The sequence below is a fragment of the Podarcis tiliguerta genome (assembly GCF_965153285.1).
Source record: "Podarcis tiliguerta genome assembly, chromosome: 14".
In the NCBI taxonomy this organism is placed as follows: Eukaryota; Metazoa; Chordata; class Lepidosauria; order Squamata; family Lacertidae; genus Podarcis; species Podarcis tiliguerta.
Genome location: NC_139547.1, coordinates 14970782 through 14989505, shown reverse-complemented (window position 1 = coordinate 14989505; position 18724 = coordinate 14970782). Strand labels below are relative to the sequence as shown.

Here is an 18724-nt window from a genome sequence, read left to right as displayed (position 1 = left end):
GGGTCCCAATGCAGGCAGTTGGATTACCTAGTGGGGCATAAACAGGCAAGGGGGCACAGGAGATATAAATGAAAAGCTGGTATCACCAGATCGAGTTCATCATTGTTGTTAATTAAACTACATAGTTTTAATTGGATCTTAAATAAATGGTTACTGTCTTAAATTTTGATTGCACTGTTATATTTCATAGTGGGTTCTGCAAACAATGATTTTGAATAATGCTTTTCATATCTTAGGGTAAGGGCCACTGGGGATGCGTTTATAGTGGCCCAATAAGGTTTTTGCAGCTTTCAGGTGCTGGTGTGGTTGCTTGAGAGCAAACAGGCAAGACTCTGACCTGTCTTTTCCAGGCTTTATTCTTAGTGCAAACTATTTACGGTGAAGAGCATCGCAAGGTCATGTCTGGCTCAGTCGCTAGCAGAATCTGGGAGTGGTCGGTCCTTGTACCTCCCCCAGCATAACAGTCCCGTGACCCCCAACCTTCTCCTCTCCTCCCTGCACTGAAACCTACTGCGCAGACTAAAAAGTAAAGGTAAAGGTACCCCTGCCCGTACGGGCCAGTGTTGACAGACTCTAGGGTTGTGCGCCCATCTCACTCAAGAGCCCAGGGGCCAGCGCTGTCCGCAGACACTTCCGGGTCACGTGGCCAGCGTGACAAAGCTGCATCTGGCGAGCCAGCGCAGCACACGGAAACGCTGTTTACCTTCCCGCCAGTAAGCGGTCCCTATTTATCTACTTGCACCCGGGGGTGCTTTCGAACTGCTAGGTTGGCAGGCGCTGGGACCGAGCAACGGGAGCGCACCCCGCCGCGGGGATTCGAACCGCCAACCTTTCGATCGGCAAGCCCTAGGCACTGAGGCTTTTACCCACAGCTCTCCCTAGCATCTCCTGGTCCCTGCACCTCCTCTCCACTGGAGGTGGGGCTTTCCTCCTCGCCAGAGGAGGAACTGCTTCGCAAGATTTCCGGAGGTTCCCCATAACACAACTGCCCTTCCACTTCTCGCCTCTGAGCTGATGGCAGTTCCCTGACAGCAGCTACTGGTTTTGCAGTGTTTTATTATGTTTTTGTATATGTTGGAAGCCGCCCAGAGTGGCTGGGGCAACCCAGTCAGATGGGTGGGGTACAAATACAGTGGTACCTCGGGTTACAGACGCTTCAGGTTACATATGCTTCAGGTTACAGACTCCGCTAACCCAGAAATAGTGCTTCAGGTTAACAACTTTGCTTCAGGATGAGAACAGAAATCGTGCTCTGGCGGTGCGGCAGCAGCAGCAGGCCCCATTAGCTAAAGTGGTGCTTCAGGTTAAGAACAATTTCAGGTTAAGTATGGATCTCCGGAGCAAATTAAGTACTTAACCCAAGGTACCACTGTAATAATAATCATCGTCATTGTCATCATTATTAAGATTTAAGATTCATAAAATACCCCCAATATTCACAGTGCACAGGAGCTTCCTGCGGCCAATCAGAAGTCGTTCTTTGCACAGAACCTATTCTTAGCATCCTTACAAACCTGCCCCCCCCCCCACTGGCCTTGGGTTGGAGGTGTGGGGCTTCAGATTTCTCTCTTTCCCCATGTCCTCTGCAAGATCCCTCCAGAAGACAAGGTGTCCCGGGGGAGGGCTTAAAAGCTGCAAATGAGACCTGATTTGTTTGTGGAGAGATTAGACGGCACCTGCTATTTAATGAATAGTCTTCTCAATTTGTTGTCAAGAGGGTAGATCACTTTGCATGAAGTGTTGGCCCACACTTTCCACTGCATTTTTGTATCACTTTCCTTATCATATAGTCCAGTCCTTTGGGGAAGTGGATTTGCTCTGTACGAATTCCAAATCAGCTTTAATTGCAAAGCCTGAATTTGATTGACTATGTGGGGTGTGATTGAATCCCACAGAAGATAGTAACAGTCTGGCTGTACCCTATGTCTCCAAGACCCGTTTTTTTCAATAATAATTTTATTTTTTATTTTCAACTTTTATCAACATTTTAGCCAGAAAAACAAACTCTCAACAAATCTAATTTAACTTCCCCTCGACTTCCCTCCCCTCCATTCTGCCATTATTTATTTCATATCTTTTTGTTACTGCATATCCAATCCAAATATATTTATAATTTTTACCTTATCCTCCCCTTAATTATTTCTTACTGCACATATTTATATCAATCTGACAAAAAGGCAAATGGAGGTCGCTCCCCCCCCAGCCACACCGCAGTTTAAACAGCATCAGTCATGCACCCCGGCTAAACCGATTGGTCAGCTGGGGGGCGTGAGACGGCAGGGAGTTCTAATGCCATGCGGGGCATCCATCTGCCCCCTGCCAGGTCACAATGAGGTCCCGGATGCCCACCCACAACTCCACCCCCCCCCGAGGAAGGGGAGTGGCTTTACCATCACAAAAGAATGGCCAGGCTGCCCAGGTAAAGCGATCAGTGACCATTATCAGGTATCCTGGCAGGCAGGATTTTTGCTGTAGACCGCCTCCTTCTGTGATGTATGTATGATGTTTTGGGGGAGTGGTCTTGGGCTACAGGGTGGGCAATTTCAAAAGTCTATATAAGGGCTTGCACACCATTGTTCGGGGTTTTCCTCCCTGCTGCGTGTGGTGAGTGGGGACCCTCTTGCTACAGTTCCTTGAATAAAGATTAGGCTTGCTAGACGCTTTGCTTCTCAATATACTCTGGCTGGTCTCTGTTATTTTCTCCTACCGATAGGGAACTCACTTAACTCTATACGGGCTCTGGAATACCCCATAAGGGAAAAGGAGCCGTTTTTTCTTATAACGCTTTTAGGAATGTTTATAATGCAATCATATTGTTCTGAAGCTCTGTTAAGCCTAGTCAATAGCTCTATTCATAGTCATGCATGCACAACGTAGAAAGGTGATTTTGTGTCCAAGTACTGCACATATACATTCGAGGCAAAACAGGAGTGTTGAGAGATGAAGGGGAACTAATCTAACCTCCTTTATTGCTCTGATTTCAGATCTTTGGACTATTGGTGTTCATGGGCATCATTCTGGCAATAGGAAATTCAATTTGGGAGCATCAGATTGGCATCCATTTCAGAATTTACCTGTCTTGGAGTGCAGTGGTGAAAAGTCCTATATTTTCAGGATTTCTGACATTTTGGTCATACGTTATCATACTGAATTCGGTTGTGCCCATTTCCTTATATGTAAGGTAAGGTGTCAGATTCTGTTGCATGATGTATAAGGTAAAGGTAAAGGGACCCCTGACTGTTAGGGGTGGGAAGGTAAATGGCATTTCCGTGTGCTGTGGCTTCCATCATGGTGTTCTGTTGTGCCACAACCGGTTTAGTCCTGCTGGCCACATGACCCGGAAAGCTGTCTGTGGACAAACACCGGCTCCCTCGGCCTGAAAGCGAGATGAGCGCCACAACCCCATAGTCACCTTTGACTGGACTTAACTGTCCAGGGGTCCTTTAGCTTTGCCTTCATATGAGTATATTTGTAAGGATGAAATAAGATGCATTGATGCCCCGCTCAAAAGATTTACCGTATTTTTCGCTCTATAAGACACACCAGACCACAAGACGCACCTAGTTTTGGGTGGAGGAAAACAAGAAAAAATATATTCTGAATTTCAGAAGCCAGAACAGCAAGAGTGAAAGCAGCAATCCCTCTTGCTGTTCTGGCTTCTGTGATAGCTGCGCAGCCTGCATTCGCTCCATAAGACGCACACACATTTCCCCTTACTTTTTAGGAGGGAAAAAGTGAGTCTTATAGAGCAAAAAATACAGTAACTTCTCAAGATATCAAGAAGAGAACTGAATCTTGAAGAAAACTTATAGCATCTCATACTAACCAAAAGCGTAATCCTGCCTTCTGCATGACACATCGAGGTACCAGGAATACCAGTGAATGTTCTTAATAAGTGATGAAGCACATCTTATTTGGCATAAGAACCTTCCCCACCCCACCCCCCAGAATTCATTGAAGTTTGAATTCTGTTTTACCTTGAGGTCTGCGTAACTAGGTCAATGATAATGGGTTTACCGAAATTATTGCTTATTCATCTGACATTGACTCATGAGGAACAGCATCTTGTTAGTTAGAACTGCCAGATTATAATATCTAACGCAAAGTTATATTTGTTTTATATTACATTTGACTTTTAAAATCAGCTGCATGTCAGAATAAACCCCGTATAAGTTTCTCCCCTTTTTTGCCTGTTCAAACTCTGAAAATGTCAAACAGTGAATAATGCCGCTTCCTGCAACGGTGTTTGGCATCAGTAACCCCCACCACAAATTGCTATGGGTGTGGTAAGAATAGGCTATTTTGAAGCAACTATGTGGATATAGAAGGATCTGGACTAAAAGGAAGGGTGTTGCCAGTTAACATGGCATATCAAGTGCTACACTGAACCTCCTAATTTTATTCCATTTCTGGTTAGTTGAAACGTAATACCTCGGCCGTGCTTAAGGGCTTATTTATTAATTGCTAGCAGTCCTGTACCTGATGTTGCTCGGAAATTTAAAAAAGAATCCCAAAAAGTCAGTGCAGATTTTAAAAAGTGCTTAAAATGAGTGCAGTTTGGGTCCAGTCCACCAACTTGATTCAAAATGGTAGCCCGTTGAATCTAAACATAGGCAAAAGCTGCTAGGTCTTAGCAATGAAGCGTTCAAATCACACGATAAGCAGACAAACAACTTTCCAAAACACACAGTAGATTCTTTTTACCCTGCTTTTTTATTTAGATGTTCAGGGCCGCAAACGAGCAACAAACCACAGGATTACAATAAAACAGAATAAAATAACATCTGTCCAGCAACCAAAGAGATAAAATAGCTGTCGGTTAAAAACTCCTCACCAAAAGCACTTCAGATATTAGGGATGATAGAAATCAGCTGCTTGCTTGACCTGTTTTTGTGTTTGCGTAAGTTTTGTAACCTCCTGAACAGCACTTTCTGTCTGCATTGCTTTCAAAGTGTGGAAGTGATTCGGCTTGGACATAGCTACTTTGTCAACTGGGATAATAAAATGTATTATTCCAAAGAAAACACACCCGCTGAAGTTCGGACCACAACTCTGAGCGAAGAACTGGGGCAGATTGAATACGTTTTTTCAGACAAAACAGGGACCCTCACTCAAAACATAATGACTTTTAATAAGTGCTCTATTAATGGGAAAGTATATGGTAAGTTACTGTTTCGTGATTCTGGCAACTTTTCGTTTTAATAGCATTTCCATCAAATTCAGCCTCGTATTATTGAGATTAGAATAGAATCATAGAATCATAGAGTTGGAAGAGACCACAAGGGCCATTGAGTCCAACCCCCTGCCAAGCAGGAAACACCATCAGAGCACTACTGACATATGGTTGTCAAGCCTCTGCTTAAAGACCTCCAAAGAAGGAGACTCCACCACACTCCTTGGCAGCAAATTCCACTGTCAAACAGCTCTTACTGTCAGGAAGTTCTTCCTAATGTTTAGGTGGAATCTTCTTTCTTGTAGTCTGATTACTTTGAGTTTGATCCAAAGACCACAAATGGAAGGGGAAATAATCACCAGTGCTGTTTCACAAACACTAAGGGTTCATATGGTGTAACAGTACAGTGATGATGTTTTAATGAAACTTAAAGGTTAAAATATAAAATTTCTAGACAAACTTTTAATTGGAAAAAGGCTTATGAAAAGAAAGCGTATTTTAAATAAAAATGGGGAAAGATCATTGGTATGCCTCCTTCTTGCTTGTATAATTGTCCTAATACCCAATGCAGGGTTGTTTTATATAAAGTAATTCACAACAGGGACAGTTTTTTCAGCTACCAAAAGGGGGCTTTAATGACAGGACCATCAAAGTATTGGCAGCTGCCACTTTATTGGGGATTTATCAATAATCTAGTACTAGTCTGGGTGCAATTTTTTTGAACGTGCAACTTTGATCTTGAAGCTCTGTGTGTGATGAGGTGCTTGATTCTGTCTTGTAGTAACCCTCCTGAAACCCACCCCCCAAAGGAAAGCTATTCACAGTGCAATCCTATACATGTATACTCAGAAGTAAGTCCCATTTGGTTTAATGGATCTCACCTTCAAATTAGTACACACAGGTATGCAGCCCTAACCTCATTAACCTGAGAGCAGACCCTGTTGAATTAAAGGAGACTTACTTCTCAGTAGACGTGACTAGGATTGGGCTTTTAGTTGGGACACTTTTTGAACTTAAATTGAATGTTCTCTGGCTTTTGCTAATTTAATTTTTTTTTCCAGGTGAAATGGGCCAGAAAACACTAATCGATGAGGTACAGTGGTGCAATATTTTATTTGGCTTGTGGAATTTTGCTGATTTGTGAAAAGAGCAAGTAAAATATTATTTTGCTAGTTACTTAAATGGTAAAACTGAACTTTCATTTCCATCTGAGCAACACCAGAAACAGTTGCCCTAATATAGATATGTCAAGGCTTTGTAATTTTTGTTCCTAAAGCACCAACTTCTGTTTCTCTCCCTCTTGCCCCTGCTGCATCCCAATACTATTTTAAAACCCTCTCTTTTTGTATGCACTTCCACTTAATAGACACATTTTTGCACAGAAAATTCCCCTAAAATAATGCATCTTTGTATGTTCTTTTCGGGACGTGGGTGGCACTGTGGGTAAAACCTCAGCGCCTAGGACTTGCCGATCGCATGGTCGGCGGTTCGAATCCCCGTGGCGGGGTGCGCTCCAGCAGTTCGAAAGCACCCCCGGGTGCAAATAGATAAATAGGGACCGCTTACCAGCGGGAGGGTAAACGGCGTTTCCGTGTGCGGCTCTGGCTCGCCAGAGCAGCGATGTCACACTGGCCACGTGACCCGGAAGTGTCTTCGGACAGCGCTGGCCCCCGGCCTCTTTGAGTGAGATGGGCGCACAACCCTAGAGTCTGTCAAGACTGGCCCGTACGGGCAGGGGTACCTTTACCTTTTTATGTTCTTTTCACAAATACAATTTTTGTGGACACTTTGCCCTATATGCATTTTGCACGCATTACTTGACTGGAGAACTGCATTGCAAAACTCAGAGAAGTGCAAATTTCGAATGGTGCCTGTGTTTTGGTCCTCCTATTTTTTCAGAAACAGTAAATTAGATAGATTTGCCCTTAATTGTGAACTCGGTCAGATTTTCCCCCTATCCCTAGGTAGAACCTTCCCAGCTAATTTGTTCCAGTGACAAACTACTCCTACCATCACAATGTTTCTCTTAATGTTCAGTGGAAATCTACCTTTTTATAAGTCCATTAGATCTAGTTGGACCAACAGAAAAGAAATTTTTGGTCTTTTCTATGCATGACCCCTTCAGGGACTTGAAGAGGGCTTGAATCAATCTCCTTATCTTTTTCCAGGTTAAACATACGCAGTTCATTCAACCTTCCCTCATAGGTGTGGGAATGTTGAGGGTAGTAGGAGAGGATATATTGATTAAATATTATCCTTCCTTACTCACGCTAGTGAGCTAGTAACAGAGTACATTCCCTTGTACATAGCAAGAAGCTAGTTGATGGATTCATTAGAACCATATGAGTTAATCAGTCCAGTCTGGCTTGTCCAGATTCGATTGTTCCTGGTAAATCCTGTTTAGGTAAAGGTAAAGGGACCCCTGACCATTAGGTCCAGTCGTGACCAACTCTGGGGTTACGGCGCTCATCTCGTTTTATTGGCCGAGGGAGCCGGCGTACAGCTTCCAGGTCATGTGGCCAGCATGACTAAGCCGCTTCTGGTGAACCAGAGCAGCACATGGAAACGCTGTTTACCTTCCCGACGGAGCAGTACCTATTTATCTACTTGCACTTTGACGTGCTTTCGAACTGCTAGGTTGGCAGGAGCTGGGACCGAGCAACGGGAGCTCACCCTGTCGCGGGGATTCGAACCGCCGACCTTCTGATCGGCAAGTCCTAGGCTCTGTGGTTTAACCCACAGTGCCACTCGCATCCCTAAATCCCCTTTAGTTCCCTCTTAAAAACAATGATGACACAACAATCTTAAAAGTAATGATAAGGTTTACTTGCATTCAGTTCACAGTAGGATCCTGAAGGCAAGGTTTAACTTTTAGTTACAGTTGAAGAGAATGGTGTGGGTTCATCCTCTTGTGAGGGATGCGCCCATGTGGTGCTGGCTGAGAGCCAGCACACAGCAAAAGGCATCAAGATAAGAAAGTGAGACATAGGGTCTACGAGGGTCATGGCCATCTACCTGGTCACATGCAGGGGGAGGTTGTGCCAGACCAGGTGTGACAGGAAGTCCTCTTGGCTGGAGCAACATTCCCCTGTGTGTCCACTCTGGGCAAACAGGAAACGTTGTATTTGACTGCTTGAGTGATGTTGCATCCGGTGCTCTTTTTCTTTAAAAAAATGTTTAGAGGTGCTCTCATTTTGACACATTAAATCATGGGTAGGCAAACTAAGGCCCAGGGGCCGGATCCGGTCCAACCGCCTTCTAAATCCGGCCCGCGGACGATCCGGGAATCAGCTTGTTTTTACATGAGTAGAATGTGTCCTTTTATTTAAAATGCATCTCTGGGTTATTTGTGGGGCCTGCCTGGTGTTCTTACATGAGTAGAATGTGTCCTTTTATTTAAAATGCATCTCTGGGTTGTTTGTGGGGCATAGGAATTCGTTCATTTATTTTTCTTTCGAAATATAGTCTGGTCCCCCACAAGGTCTGAGGGACAGTGGATTGGCCCCCTGCTGAAAAAGTTTGCTGACCCCTGAAACGCTTGCGTCTGTCTGAGACTCAGGAAACACTGGGAAAGGAAATGAGGCCGCCATCGAGGGGAACTGACGATTCACTGTGCTATTCAACGGAACTGATGATTCCCTGTGCTAGAGAAGAAACTAATTTTTTAAAAAAATTTAGTTTCTTCTCCCATTAGATTCACAAAATGTTTAGGGGTATGCGTACCCCTGCATACCCCCAGAAAAAAGCACTGGTTACACCCCACAATAGGGAACAATAAACTGACGTGAATAGATTTAGGGTGGAGGACAGGAGTAAAACCCGCCAACGTAACTCCCTGAAGCCACCAGTCGCTACTATTTGAATCTCTTTTCCCGCATCCTGCTCACTTATGGGAACACAAGATGTTTTGGCTCAGGCGAATGGCCTGGCTTGCCCACCATCCTGTTCTCAAAGTGGCAGACCAGATGCCGATGGAAAGCAGGTGATAAACATTATTGGGAACAATAACTAGAAATTCCATGGGAGTTTCGTTTCTCTGATGAAACTTACTGTAAAAGATATGCTCCCAGGGTACCCTTTCCCCATCAACATCCAGGGTGAAAACTGCCAAGTAGAAGAGACTTGTATACTTCTAGGGCCAATGGAATAAGTTGTCACTGATGATGCAATTTGTACGGGCTTTCAGGCTAAATGTTAAAAGGCAAGACAATAACAAACACTTGATCTTTTTCATCAAGTGAAGTGCAACAACGCAGATGCCAAGACTCTGCAGCCGGCCACATCACCCATGATTAGTTTTCCTGGATTTGTAGACACAGGGGAAAGAAAAACTCCCAAGTCTTGTTTGCTTCTTGCAAAATTACTGTAATTTTTCAGTTGCTTACTCAGTCATTTCCAAACTGTGCTGGGAAAGAACTGCTGGTGTGCAATGGTACTCAGTCACGTGTATGAGTCTTCCTGCTGCATTTCTGTATGATTTACTGTTCTTTTTATTATTAAGTTTTATTAATTCTCCAAATTTTAACAAATCAATCCAAATTATTTAAATTTAATACATTTTTTAAAAGGTAATTAGGTTTCCCACTCCTATTACAAATATATTGTCCATCTCTTCCTGATGTGGCTACTTCATTCTTCTTCTTTAATCACCTTCTCATCCTTCTATTAATTTTAATCCATTTTCATAGCTAGCCTTTGTGTTTGATTTACTCTTCTGACCTGCTCTACTACTAATCATCCCGTGCCAGGGCAGGTTATTTTCCTGTGCAGGCCCAGTAGCAACAACCCGCTTTCTCCGTTTATTTTATTTGTTTATTTAATGTTTAGTTTTGGTTTTTAAAACCACTTTAATAAATTATAGTAAGGTGGTTTATAACCTGCAAAAATGTAATAAACCAATCCATAAATATCCATAAAACATAATTGAGAACACCAGTAAATACCGGTTGGTTAAACAGAGAATTTCATCTTGTGAAGGCAGTACAGTTTTCTGAAGACTTCTGAAAGAAGGAAGGGCTACATGAAAGTACCCAGTGAAAGGCAAATTAATCTCGGGGGCAAGTGGGGGAACCATGAGAAATGCCCCATCTCTGTTACTGAGGTGGACTTGGGTGGCACTGTGGTCTAAACCACTGAGCTTCTCGAGCTTGCCAATCGGAAGGTCAGCCGTTTGAATCCCCGCGACAGAGTGAGCTCCCATTGCTCTGTCCCAGCTCCTGCCAACCTAGCAGTTTGAAAGCATACCACTGCAGGCAGAGAAATAGGTATGCTGTGGTGGGAAGGTAAACAGTGTTTCCGTGTGCTCTGGCTTCTGTCACGGTGTTCTGTTGCGCCAGAAGCGGTTTAGTCCTGCTGGCCACATGACCCAGAAAGCTGTCTGTGGATGAGCGAGATGAGCACCGCGCCTCATAGTCGCCTTTGACTGGACTCAACCATCCAGGGGTCCTTTACCTTTTTTTTACCTACATCTAATGTCATTGCTCAGTCCCTGCTCCTGCCAACCTAGCAGTTTGAAAGCACATCAAAGTGCAAGTAGAGAAATAGGTACCGCTCCGGCGGGAAGGTAAACGGCGTTTCCGTGCGCTGCTCTGGTTTGCCAGAAGCAGCTTAGTCATGCTGGCCACATGACCTGGAAGCTGTACGCCAGCTCCCTCGGCCAATAAAGCGAGATGAGTGCCGCAACCCCAGTCAGTCACGACTGGACCTAATGGTCAGGGGTCCCTTTACCTTTACCTTAATGTTATTATAGTATCAATTAATTGCCCCTCCCAAAGTGTTCGGGACGCGGGTGGCGCTGTGGTTTAAAGCCTCAGCACCTAGGACTTGCCGATCGAAAGGTCGGCGGTTCGAATCCTCGTGGCGGGGTGCGCTCCTGTCGCTCGGTCCCAGCACCTGCCAACCTAGCAGTTCGAAAGCACCCTCGGGTGCAAGTAGATAAATAGGGACCGCTTACTAGCGGGAAGGTAAACGGCGTTCCGTGTGCTGCGCTGGCTCGCCAGATGCAGCTTGTCACACTGGCCACGTGACCCGGAAGTGTCTGCGGACAGCACTGGCTCCCGGCCTCTAGAGTGAGATGAGTGCACAACCCTAGAGTCTGTCAAGACTGGCCTGTACGGGCAGGGGTACCTTTACCTTTACCTTTTACCCAACGTGTTCAATTTGGCTGATTCTTAACCGAAAGGGTTCCTCACCCTTGCTTTAGTTTAGACTCTAGAGCATGGGTAGGCAAACTAAGGCCCAGGGCCAGATCTGGCCCAATCGCCTTCTAAATCTGGTCTGCGGACTGTCCGGGAATCAGCGTGTTTTTACATGAGTAGAATGTGTCCTTTTATTTAAAATACATCTTAGGGTTATTTGTGGGGCATAGGAATTTGTTCATCCTCCCCCCCAAAAAATATAGTCTGGCCCCCCCACAAGGTCTGAGGGACAGTGGACTGGCCCCCTGCTGAAAAAGTTTGCTGACCCCTACTTTAGAGGATTGCTAAGGACTCTTGGCGAATCGAAATTCAACTCAATTGTCTGTGGACAAATCTGGCTCCCTCGGCCTGAAAGCGACTTAAGCGCCGCAACCCCATAGTTGCCTTTGACTGGACTTAACTGTCCAGGGGTCCTTTCCCATTCCCTTTTTACCTACTGAGGTGGAGCATAATGAATCAGGTGTTCCTTAAGCTACTCTGGGCGCAGGACTTTGGGAATTAACACAAGAACATTGAACCCGACCTCATAGCAAATGGGCAACTAGTGTCAGGAGCTCGTCCTACACTCTAGTAGGACCCTGCCAGAGACACTTGCCCAGCTGGCATGTTCTCTCCCTCCTGGTCGATCGTTCGGGAGCTTCATTATCTTTCTTCAGCCCGAACATCACAGTGACCAATGCCAACAGACATCTGCACACTTAGGGATCTACAGAGTCTTCACAGCTTGCGTGACAGACCTCAGCAACTGAGCATTTTGGCTAATCTACTTTCTCTTTGCTGTCTGATGCGAGAGAGAGAGGGAGCCATGTTGCAGTGCTCCGTGTGTGTTTATATGTAAATAAACACACACGGAGCACTGCAACATGGCTCCCTCTCTCTCTAGCATCAGACAGCAAAGAGAAAAAGAGAAAAAGACAATAGTCCCACTTCACGGAACACAGTAACACAAACATCCTGTCTCCATCACTCCATCACTCCATTACTGTGATAGACAAAAACCCCATGACTGCAATCATGGAGCAGGAATTCTAACAACTAGTGCTGCTCTCTCAGCAGTGGAGTGACATGTTACTAGTAATGCGCTCCTTTGAGCAGTCTGGCCTTTGCATTCTGCACTTATTGCAGCTTCCAGACCAGATACAATGGCAGCCCCACTTAAAGTGTTTTACAGTTGCTGGGACTCCTGCTTGCTTGCATGCCCCATCAGTGACACCTGCCAAAAAGGTAGGTTCACTCTGACCAGGACTTAGTTGATCAGAATCCCTGGATATTTTATTTTATATCTTGCTGTGCAAGTTCCACTGTAATACTGAGGTATTTCAGTTTCCTGCAAGAAAGATCCCCAACCTTGCTGTTTTCCCATGTGCTTTTCTTTCGCAGAAGAAAACGCCTGTGGATTTCTCATTCAGTCGGCTAGCAGACAGAAAATTTCGCTTTTATGACCACAGCCTAGTTGAATCCATTACAGTGGGAGACCCAGAAGTCCATGAATTCTTTAGGCTGCTTTCTCTCTGCCATACAGTCATGTCCGAAGAGAAAACCCCAGGTAACCTAGATAAATATGTATGCTTTAATTTATTTGGGACATTTGTATATCTCTTGGTGATTCAGATTTCGAAGCGGTGTTATGTAAAGACAATCCACAGAAAATGGAACAAAACAATAAATATTTATCATAAAATCTGAACATAAAAAGAGATGGCTGGATCAGGCTAATGACCCATCAAGTCCTGCAACGTCTTCTCGCAATGTCCATGGGAATCTTGCAAGCTGAACTGGGGCACAATAGCATTCCACTTCTGATCCTCAGCAGCTGCTTTTCAGAGGTATTGTTGTTGTTTAGTCGTTTAGTTGTGTCCGACTCTTTGTGACCCCATGGACCAGAGCACGCCAGGCACTCCTGTCTTCCACTGCCTCCCGCGGTTTGTTCAAACTCATGTTGGTAGCTTCAAGGTCCAGCTCTCACTGCCATACATCACTGATTCAGAGGTATACTGCCCCTCAATAATGAAGGCAGGTCATGGTTATTGTGGCTTGTAATGACTGATAGCCTTGTCCTCCAAGATGAGGGGTTTGCTCAGATCTTTAGAGTCTGGCTCACGGGGGCAAATGAGGACTATATCACCAAACTCAGTCTGCCATCAGTCAGCCTCCACCTGACTTCCACGTTACTTACAATCCCGTCCAGGTGTTGGTGTTGGCTGTCAGTCACCATCTCCTCCTTTGTTACCTATTTGACAGTAATTTTTATTAGTTTTCAGTGACAATAATCCAATGGTAGCCTCATTATAACAACGTCATATTAGAATACAATTTCTAATCCCAATCATTCAGATGCTAAATTATATAATATAGGTGGCCTCCCGCGTGCTAGAATTGGTGGTTTGATGATTTACTATGTTTCTGCATCCCAAAATCTCTCAGTTGCATTTCATTCAAAATAACAATCCCTTATGCAACAACAGAGACATCACCTTGCCAACAAAGGTCCGTATAGTTAAAGCTATGGTTTTCCCAGTAGTGATGTATGGAAGTGAGAGCTGGACCATAAAGAAGGCTGGTCGCCGAAGAATTGATGCTCTTGAATTATGGTGCTGGAGGAGACTCTTGAGAGTCCCATGGACTGCAAGAAGATCAAACCTATCCATTCTGAAGGAAATCAGCCCTGAGTGCTCACTGGAAGGACAGATCCTGAAGCTGAGGCTCCAATACTTTGGCCACCTCATGAGAAGAGAAGACTCCCTGGAAAAGACCCTGATGTTGGGAAAGATGGAGGCCATAAGGAGAAGGGGACGGCAGAGGACTAGATGGTTGGACAGTGTTCTTGAAGCTACCAGCATGAGTTTGACCAAACTGCGGGAGGCAGTGGAAGACAGGGTGCCTGGCGTGCTCTGGTCCATGGGGTCACGAAGAGTCGGGCACGACTAAATGACTAAACAACAAAAGAATACAACAACTGCAATATCCACGGCATCCTTTCGTCTTGACACATTGAATGGTTTATAAAGCTATAGGTGAAGCATTCAAACCATATCTTTATTCCTCTTGTGTGTGACAACTATTCTGTCCATGGTTTTCCTTCCTATCCTTGTAAAATGTTATGTCTATCTTTTCCCAGCCGTTGCTGCTCTCCATCATGCCTTGGGCGGAGCTAATATCCCAATGTTGTTTCAGAAGTTCTCCATTGCTCCGTCCCATAGTTCATTGTTTTGCAACTTCAACAGCAGCTACAAAAACCACACTGTTCCAATAAATATCTCTGTGTTACCTTTGTAGAGCTCAGCTAGGAGGAGAATGGAATGAAGCCAGAATAGTTGGCTCTCTGGCGCCACCTAATGTTCACCTCCTAGCCTTCTGCTCCAATAGCCTCAAAGGCCCCCAGCTTCCACTGGCTTAGATGATTCTCCTAGGATTCTGTCGTGGGTTCCCCTCAGGCTTCTTGGCTTACTCCATACCTCTCCTACTCCGTTCATCATGGAGAGAAGGTACCAAGTGAATGTGGGGAAGCCTGTGCTTGAATGAACACAATATTTCGCGACCCTGCTAAAAAGTAGGCTTCCTCCAGCAGGTCCAGAGAACCTCTGAGCTCAAATGAAAAACGAGAAGGGAGTTGAAGAGGCAGTATGAAAACCCCAAATCTGCTCTTAACCTGTACCCTGGGTATAAGTGGCCCCAAAGCATTTCAGAGAAAGAAGGGGGAAGAGGAAGAGACTATCAAAAGAGTGGGGTACTATAATATAAGATGGTTATGGATTTTTGTATTCTTTTTGGAACCCACACAATGCATTCCCAATAATTATAAATTAATCATTAAATTTATAAACCTTCGTTAGATGATCACAGGGCAGCTGACAGTATAAAAACACATAAAATGTATAACATAATAACAAAGAAAACACACACACACACACACACACACCAGTTTAAAAGGTCATGGATTGTTTCATTAGCCAAGATGAATGTTTTTGCCTGGTGCCTAAAGACATTAGCTAAATGCAAACCCTAAAATAATTTGGTGTTGAATATGGCTGAGATATTCTCATGCATTGTGGGATTGTTGCTGGCGATGGTGATTGAAGCCTGCCTACAAAGGAATATTTTGCTTTTGCTGGATCGTATTGTGCAGTCCGCTGCTATGACAAGATTTGACAAGAAAGAAATGGGCCATACTCTAGTGATTAACTCAGATACAACACGTCTTGGCTTGCCCTTGCCCGTATCTGTTTTGAGACATGATCTCATAATGTGTAATTGTCTTGCTTTGGTTTGTATGGATGCAGATTTTTTAACTTCAAACAGCGCAAAGTCTTCCATTCATGGTTAAAAGCCTTCTTTCCGATTTGAAGTTGATTGAAGTTGATGAATATGTTTGGCTACAACAAAAGTCAGGGTCTTTGAGTTTGAAAAAACTGAGCCATTATAAATGAGCTGTGCTGGCTAGTAGTAGTGCTTTGGTGTTATATCTCTTTTAAAAACACTCATTGCAGATCAGACTCATATTTTTTGCCTGTGGTAGGTTGGTGCAAATTTCTTCTCTATGTTCACTCTTCAAAATACAGCATGGTCAATATGGTGTAGCGCTTAGACCAGGCATGGCCAAACTTGACCCTCCAGATGTTTTGGGACTACAATTCCCATCATCCCTGACCACTGGTCCTGTTAGCTAGGGATGGTGGGAGTTGTAGTCCCAAAACATCTGGAGGGCAAAGTTTGGCCATGCCTGGCTTAGACCATGGGTAGGCAAACTAAAGCCTGGGGGCTGGACTTGGCCCAATCGCCTTCTCAATCCAGCCCGCGGACAGTCCGGGAATCAGCGTGTTTTTACATGAGTAGAATGTGTCCTTTTATTTAAAATGCATCTCTGGGTTATTTGTGGGGCATAGGAACTCGTTCATATATTTTTTTCCAAAATTTTGTCTGGCCCACCACATGGTCTGAGGGATGGTGGACCAGCCGCCTGCTGAAAAAGTTTGCTGACGCCTGGCTTAGACCACGGAAACCTGGATTCAAATGTCTACACATTCATGATGCTCAAAGGCCTAAAATGAGACATTTCCCTTGTAAGCAATCTTGGGCATCTTGGAGCAAAGGCAGGATATAAACGTAACAAAAGAATGGTAATAATTACCAAAAATAATTGAGCCTCCATGTCAGTTGGTGACAGTAAGATACCTATTCTTTAGAAGGAGATACAGTACTTACATGGGATGCTTCCAGACAACCTGTTTGTTGATCATTCATCCTGACTTGTTTGCAAGAGAGTTTAGGCAAAGTCAGTTATTTAGCAAGCATTCGTTCTTATTTGTTTGGGGGAAGTTAGATGATGTTGTGTCAAAGTGTGTGGTCTTACACTTTCCAGTGTATTTTACTCAGCATTCTGGGGACATGGGTGGTGCTGTGGTCAGATGGGTGGATATAAATATATTATTATTATTATTATTATTATTATTATTATTATTATTATTACCCTCTCCTGGTGATCATGGGAATCATCTGGATGTGGTGCATGTCACAAGGTGACCATTAACGTTGGTCAACCCCATTCAACCAACAACCAGCAGTCAGGCTAATTGATTTCAGGATGCATACCTGATACCTACGCCCAAACCATCTGACATCTGTAGTCAATGAAGCTGTGGCCTTATCCAATCCCAAAATTGCTGTGCTGTGTCCTACATTGTGTAATTGCATGTGCACCATGCCTGCCTCTGGCTGCATTGCAGCCCACATTCTCTATCCACTAGCGCAAGAGCCCTTGCGCCGGCGGATGACAGGGTTTAAACATTGCACAACAAAAGAATCCGACACAGAGTTGGGGGAGCCTGTTGTGCAATAGCTGATTCTTCTTGTGCAATCTGTTGTGTAATCTTTCGTAACGTACTTGTGTTTTCCCCTTGTGCAACAGCACATTGTTTTGTGCAATCTGCTGTGAAACAGTCTTTAGGAATGCACTTTCGTTTTCTCTTGTGAAACCACATTCTGCCATTGCAACAAGTATACCACTGTTGTTGTTGTTTAGTCATTTAGTCGTGTCAGACTCTTCGTGACCCCATGGACCAGAGCACGCCAGGCACTCCTGTCTTCCACTGCCTCCTGCAGTTTGGTCAAACTCATGCTGGTAGCTTCAAGAACACTATCCAACCATCTTGTCCTCTGTCGTCCTCTTCTCCTTGTGCCCTCCATCTTTCCCAACATCAGGGTCTTTTCCAAGGAGTCTTCTCTTCTCATGAGGTGGCCAAAGTATTGGAGCCCAAGCTTCAGGATCTGTCCTTCCAGTGAGCACTCAGGGCTGATTTCCTTAAGAATGGATAGGTTTGATCTTGCAGTCCATGGGACTACTAAGTGACTTTAAATCAGTAATACACTGCGCACAATAACCGATCGTCCTTTTGTAATGGTTCAGGACACCATTGTCCTTCCCTGCTCTGTCTGCTTCTACTGTTAGTACTCCTCCCATTTCAGTAGCCCACTGAGACTTGGAAAGAAAGGGAAATCCAGCTGTGGGTACATTCCCTTGTTACAGCGCTGCCAGCATCGCCATGCATCACATCCATACATTCCATGGCTTCTTTCACCCTGTCTTTTAGCAGGAAGAGTACAGGTTCCATTTGCTGCTTGAGTGCTCGCCTGGACAACGTGTCCTTCTCACCCTAGGCGAGCTGCAGATTATAAGCCCTGTACGAAACCAAAACTCATTTATATTTCATTTGACATGTACCGAGGTTAAATTAAGCCCTGGCAACAAAATAAGTTTCAGGGTTGAGCCCTGGCTTGAATTAATCCCTACTGCCGAGCCCGTCACATGAATGTGCTTGAGAACGACATTTTATATTACAATGACTAAACTTTGATACTGAGGAAATTACTCATTTTTATCTGTTTATTGGCGAGATCTCAGACGAAATCTCCTGACCTTTCAACAGATGCAGTTTCTCAGCCATAAAAGGATATCTTTTTATGCTTATTTACTGAATCACTTCAGTAGAACCAGAGTGCGTGGTTTCAAAAATCTTGCTCTGCGTCTTGCAGCAACACATGGCTGGTTTTTGACCACATTGCGAGACGCCCACATGTGGGGTTTGGAACCGTCCTAGTTCCTGCACATTGAATATCAGTCAGATACTCTTTTTTTCTGCTTTGTACTCTTATACATCTAAATTTAAATTAAAAGACCACGATTCCCATTAATTACAGTACAGCTTGATTGGATGGAGGTAGAGAATCATCCTGTGACTTTGGTCACATATGCACCATGCATTTAGAACACTATTGTGCAACATTAACAGTCATTTCTTCCTCCAACCTTTCTGCAAACAGATCGGGATGAATGCTTAATGAACAGGTCCTCTGGTCA

General features: G+C 44.4%; 1 protein-coding gene across 1 annotated transcript in view; it reads left to right on the top strand.

The window, feature by feature from the left end:
* ATP8B4 (ATPase phospholipid transporting 8B4 (putative)) overlaps window positions 1-18724 on the top strand; it is a 112555-nt gene that overhangs the window by 57808 nt on the left and 36023 nt on the right. Inside the window, exons 13-16 of the mRNA XM_083411852.1 lie at window positions 2985-3181; window positions 4953-5161; window positions 6235-6266; window positions 12751-12916. Of these exons, the coding sequence (XP_083267978.1) occupies window positions 2985-3181; window positions 4953-5161; window positions 6235-6266; window positions 12751-12916 (604 nt within the window). The remainder of the gene's footprint in view (window positions 1-2984; window positions 3182-4952; window positions 5162-6234; window positions 6267-12750; window positions 12917-18724) is intronic.